General features: G+C 29.3%; 1 protein-coding gene across 1 annotated transcript; it reads left to right on the top strand.

The window, feature by feature from the left end:
* Nucleotides 1-239: 239 nt before the first annotated feature.
* Nucleotides 240-5257, top strand: LOC141705117 (protein FAR1-RELATED SEQUENCE 5-like). The gene is made up of 8 exons (XM_074508196.1): nt 240-261; nt 3045-3488; nt 3617-3690; nt 3742-3929; nt 4005-4080; nt 4169-4279; nt 4844-5110; nt 5186-5257. Exons 1-8 carry the CDS (start codon nt 240-242, stop codon nt 5255-5257), a joined length of 1254 nt encoding a protein of 417 aa, XP_074364297.1.
* The last annotated feature ends 621 nt before the right edge of the window (nt 5258-5878 follow it).

The following is a 5878-nucleotide window of genomic DNA, read 5'->3' as shown; positions in this document are numbered from 1 at the left end:
TGAATTATTAGCAGATTTTATAAACAAGAAATGAATAGAGTTTATATACATACCTCGATAGGCGCATCCCTTTAGCAAACTAGCAATAAGAGATAAGCAAGTTCTATCACCGTCCACCACCAAAATGGTCACCATTTTTTCCTTAGTACTTCCATTGTTAGAGCCATTGTTTTGATTATTTAACTTAGAAATCTCCATATCTCACAGTCGAAATGAATTGAAATGTATATGCAATAGCGATGGGACCAAAATTTCGAGACTGTATAGGCTAATATACAGATGTAAGTGTAATTTATCCAATGTGCCTAAATATATACCGCGTAGGGGATCTAGCTAGGGGCATTTAGGACATGACCAGCATTGTTGTAAATTATAATTAAATTGACTTTTTTTATATAATATCTTCCTTAAAAGTTAAGGAGTAGGTCATAATTTCTCGATAAAGTAAAATATTATTGGGTTCGAACTTGCATTATAATAAAAATAGAATTTTATCATTATTTGAAATTGGATATGAATTTTAGAAAACAACACGTAAGTTAAAGTTTATCGTTTTTATGATTTTAAAATTGACTAACATAGACAAAATTCATATGTTCTGCTGGTACAGAAATTCATGACTATAAAAATACAAAATATACACAAAATTATTAAACTAAAAATATAGCATTCGCATACTCAACCTAATAACGGTGAAGTATGGGCTCGGCTTAATTGGTAAAATTTGGGCAAAATTGTTACTTGTTATCCTCCGGCGTATTGGCTGTGTGGGCAACTGACCCCACTGAAATTTGAAAAACAGAAATTTTGAATATTCGAATTTAATTAGGAAAAAAGTTATAATAAATAAGTTTTACCTTTACTCCATTGAAAATATAGATTTATAGTAATAAATTGTTATTTGACCCCATACCATTGTGCATTATGGTAGAATAGGTTCATTATAAATATTTTGTTAATATTTCTAAAATATTTTCTACATTCATCTTGGTCTTTACAAAATTTTTGAACTTGTGACTCGAATTTCTAGCTACGCCAGTGGTTATGCTCAAGGTTGTACTCTTAACAAACAATTGTAGTTATTGTAAATGGAAAGTGAAAGATTAAAAAAATTCGTTTAGTGTAATAAATCGGGGTTTAAAATAAATTTTAATTTTTTTAATCAAGAAAATATTTATTGATAATTCTTTTTTCATATGAATTCTTTTTTCCTATTGATTTCGTGAAATGAAATTTGGATAAAGCTAAATTTCCAATAGTTGAGTTTTCGATATAAACAGGTGGAGGGTTAAAGATAAAGACAAGAGCACCTTCATTTTTCTTATAGAATAATCTCAAATTCATTATGTCATTTAATAGATGAGCAATACCTTTTTAACAATACCTTTTTATTAAAAAAAGTTATAAAAAGATGTTCAAACAATATCTTCTTAAAAATACTAAAATAAATATTAGATTGAATATATAAGTGTGATATGTATGGATTAGCTGAATCGAAGTTCTGTCCGCTTTTGGTTGACTATAAATTTCAAAGAATATTTGGTTCGAGGACCCACAAAAAAATACGATTTACGTTAATTAGTCCAAAACAATTAGCAAAAAAAGGTTATAAGCATTTCTAGTTCCTTGACAAGAAAAGGTTTAAAATGTTGCTCAGGTTCAAATCTCTTCAAAATATATTAAAGGAAATAAAAAAAAGAGAACTGAAATTCACACTATATATATATATACACGATAATTTTCAAATACAAACCAATTTTAGAATAAAAATTACAAACTAGTGATTGATATAGGTATAAGTAGTGATTATAAACTAGAGAAAATATAATATTTTAGCTAGTGTATTACTTCATTAGATGTAAAAATATATTGTGTTGATTATGTTGGGACTCCATAAAATAGTATTTTAGTGAGGTTATTATTTTATGGATTACAATTTATTTGAGGTTCACATATATATATATATATATATATATGATAGTGCTCTAAAGAGAACTTCTGAAACTGAAAACCGTAAGAATTTTCGTAATTAAAATTGCTGACTTTTAAAAAGGTAAAATTTTGAATTCGGAAATTGATGATTTTGTGCAAAGTAAAAATTTTAAATTTTATAAAATTACAAACTTTAGCTACGAAGATTACAAGTTCTCATAATTCTCATTTTAAGAAGTTCTTATTTGAGCAATATATATATATATATATATATGTATGTATATAAGCAATTGTTGAAATGAAAATAATTCTTATTATATAAGTAGAATGAAATCACAACCATTTATTTTTTTCCCAAAGATTCATCCGATCCGTTTATTTTGTTATTAATTCAAAACCTTGAAGACATTTATATGGTCTAATTAATTTCAAGGTCACCATTTATTTCTATTCTTTCTCTCTATACTATTTCTCTCTCTAAGTTTTCTCTATCAATTTCCGCATCCCGTACATTCTCTATCTTTCTTCAATTTTTCTTTTTCGTGATTATCACTAAGCTCACTAAGTTCATATCTTGTTTCTTTTCATTTTTTGTAATCGATTGATTTCGTAGGTATTCTAAAGCACGATTACTTCAGATTTGTTGAAAATTTCTATGAATTAAGGTAATTACTTGCGTTTTAAACTCTTTTTATGTGTTTCATACCTTTCAGTTGATTTAGTAGTTTAAATGTAAAATTTAATAGTTACTTTCACTGATTATTCGACTATTATTAGTGATTATGTGTTGTGAGCTAACTTTGATTGTAGTGCGTTTGTAGTTTTATTTCTTATGTATTTTGAATTTGTAAGTTATTATTGGTATTTTTTTAGTGATTATAATTTTATGTGAATGAATGTCATTTGCTTATGTCTTAAGCCTTAACTGATTATTTGACTACGATTAGTGATAATGTAGTTATTAATTAATTTTACATGTGGTACATTTGTTATCATTGATGTTACTTTTTTATTTGTAATTGTAAACAAGTGTATTATTAGTGATTGTTGGTTAATTATGCTATATTAATATATTTTAGTTTGTTATGACTGAATTTTTTATATGTTTTTAGGTTCCAGTTGCGGTGATTCGTCTCATATTAGCCGTTTAGTAGGTGATTATGTATCTAATGGCGGTAACAGTTTATCTGAAAGTGAGATTTCTGTTTCGCGTTTTAATATTACACATGGTGGTCATAAGTATTACATTCCAAAGTATAGTGGTGATATTTCTAAACCAGAGGTTAATCAGAGTTTTGATAGTTTGGAAAAAGGTATTGAATTTTACAAGGAATATGGGAGGTTGTCTAGATTTAATGTGAGGTTGAATATTGAAATGAAAGATGATAGGGATGAAATAATTTTGAGAAAATATATTATTTGTGGGAGAGCTGGTTTTAATGATCTGCCTAGAAATTTAGATGAAAGTTCTAGTAAAATTGTTAAGCGTAGGAGGACTATTTCAGGGAGGTGCGGATGTAAAGCAATATGTGTTTTCCAACGTATTGGTCCGACAAGTATGTTATTGCTGTGTTTGAGGAAAAACACAATCATCCGTTAGCTTCTGAAGAGGGTCTTCAATTTTTGAAAGCAAATAGAGAAATGACTAATCGTATGCGCTAACATGTTGTTGATACTGCTAAAGTGAATATTGGTACTAGTAAATCTCTTACTTTGATGAAGGAACATGTTGGTGGTTATGGCAATATTGGTGCTTCGGTACATGATTTTTAGAATTTTAATAGAGATTTAAGGTGTTATGTTGGTTAGGCTGATGCACAGATATTGCTGGAAAAGTTTAAAGTTTTACATGAGACATGTGAATCATTTTATTATGCATATGATGTTGATTGTGAGGGTCATTTAACGAATCTTTTTTGGGCTGATGCTACTGCTAGAAGAAATTATGAATTAAATGGAGATGTTGTATCCTTTGATGCTACATTTAATACAAATCGGTATATTTTCTACCATTTTAGGTTTTTTTTTAAATTGTATGATTCTTTTTGACCATTTTGTGTTTATTTTAACAGGTATAACATGATCTTTGCTCCTTTTACCGGTGTGGATAAACATGATCTATGTGTCACATTTGCTGCATGTCTTCTTGTTAAGAAGGATAACAGTCATTATACATGGGCGTTTCAGCATTTTTTGAAGCAATAAAGCATAATCATATTCTTATGGTTCTGACCAGTGTCATGCAATGAAAGCTGCTGTTCCTGAAGTTTTTAAAGCAACCAATGAATATCCTGCCACTAAGCATCGTTTATGCATGTGGCATATAATCCAGAAATCCCCTCTTAAGGTATGTTAGATGATAATTTTTAAATTTATTTTTTTATTTTGGTGATTTATTGCATTTGGTTGTTACTGTTTTTGTTAGATTGATTTATATTTTTTAACCAATACCATCTTCTTTGAAAATGATCACTGATTTCGCTTCTATAATATTATTTGTTGGTAATATTGATTTTCTTTGTTTGGCTTTTTTGGCTTCTTTTATTTATCGTTTTTAAGTTGTTGAAGTGATTTCAATGTTTGATTTTTGTATTTGCTGTAATTTATTTGTCAGCTTGGCAATCGATTGTGTAAGGAAACTGACTTTATGGAGAAGATGAAGAAATTTATCTGGTCTTCAACTATTTAGCCTGATGAGTTTGAATCAGGGTGGTTATCAGTTATGAAAGAGTTTAAACTTGAATGGAACAAGTGGTTAGGAAAAATGTATTCGCTTAGAAAGTCTTGGATTCCTGCGTATTTTTGAGGTGAACCTGTGTTTGGGTAAATGAGAACTACCTCGCAGTCTAAGAGTGATAATTTTTTCTTTAGTCAGTTTTATAGATAAGGGAGTACTTTATGTGAATTCTAGTTTCGGTTTGAAAATGCTATGGATAAGCGGCGGAATGAAACTCGTAGATTAAACCATGAGTCCAATTCAAGCCTGCCAATTACTGTTTCAGAGTGGTTCATTGAAGATGATGCTACTGATTTGTTTACAAGAGCTATTTTTTATAAACTTCAAGATGAGATTATTTCTTCTTGTTTGAATATGCAAATCAAGAAAATGAGTGAAGAAATTGACGGCATTACTTGTTTGGAAATCAGAGATGTTAAAGTGAAAGATAAAATCTTTAAGGTAATTGTATGATATTTCATTAATTACATAGTATACTCTGTGTTGGTGATTATTACATTTGATTAAATTTTGCAGGTGAGTGTCAGCTATGATCATGATGTGTGTTCATGCAATAAGTTTTTTATGTGTGGTATTTCTGTGGTTTAAAACAAATTGGATTAGTTAAATTCCCCAAAAGTATGGTTTTCAATCGTTGGATGAAAATTGCTGAAAGTGGCAGTTCTTCAGTGTCTTTTGTTATTTCCGAAGATCATATTAAAATGCAAAAGGTTGCAGTCAAAGTTAGTCATATCAGGTTTGAATTTCGTAAAGTGGTTAACAAAGCTGGTACAGATTTAGATAAGCTGGATCATGTTCATTGGATAGTAAAGCAATTAAGTACTGATATGGATGATGGTGATGGTAGTGGAGGTGTTATGTCGAAAGCAAAGTTTATGGCAAATGTAGTTGGTCAGAAGCTGACACAAGATGTCAAGGTTAAAGTACAAAACATATGTAAAAATAAAGGGTCAGCCTTGAAGAGATATATCAGTCTAAATGAGAAGGCAATGAATAATGTAAATAAGAAGCCTCGGAAGGGTAAACAATGCAAAGCAACTGCTCATGACTACATGAAATGTCCACGAAAAAGAGAAAAGAAGTACAGTTCATGCAACTAGTATTCCGGATTATTTTTCCCTTCAAGGATTATGTCCTCTACCAAACTGCATTTTAAGTTAAAGGTTTTTATTTTTGTACTTATGTTTTCATGGTTTTCTAAAAATATCT

Source organism: Apium graveolens, unplaced genomic scaffold (assembly GCF_009905375.1).
Source record: "Apium graveolens cultivar Ventura unplaced genomic scaffold, ASM990537v1 ctg8570, whole genome shotgun sequence".
NCBI classification, from domain to species: Eukaryota; Viridiplantae; Streptophyta; class Magnoliopsida; order Apiales; family Apiaceae; genus Apium; species Apium graveolens.
This window is presented reverse-complemented; position numbering and strand designations above follow the sequence as displayed.

Bases quoted from the DNA above. Each gene is read 5' to 3' on its own strand.
- LOC141705117 (XM_074508196.1), top strand. From the start codon at position 240: ATGGGACCAAAATTTCGAGACT. The intron at 3,930-4,004 runs GTATATTTTCTA...TTATTTTAACAG, and splicing joins GCTACATTTAATACAAATCG to GTATAACATGATCTTTGCTC. The intron at 5,111-5,185 runs GTAATTGTATGA...TAAATTTTGCAG, and splicing joins TGAAAGATAAAATCTTTAAG to GTGAGTGTCAGCTATGATCA.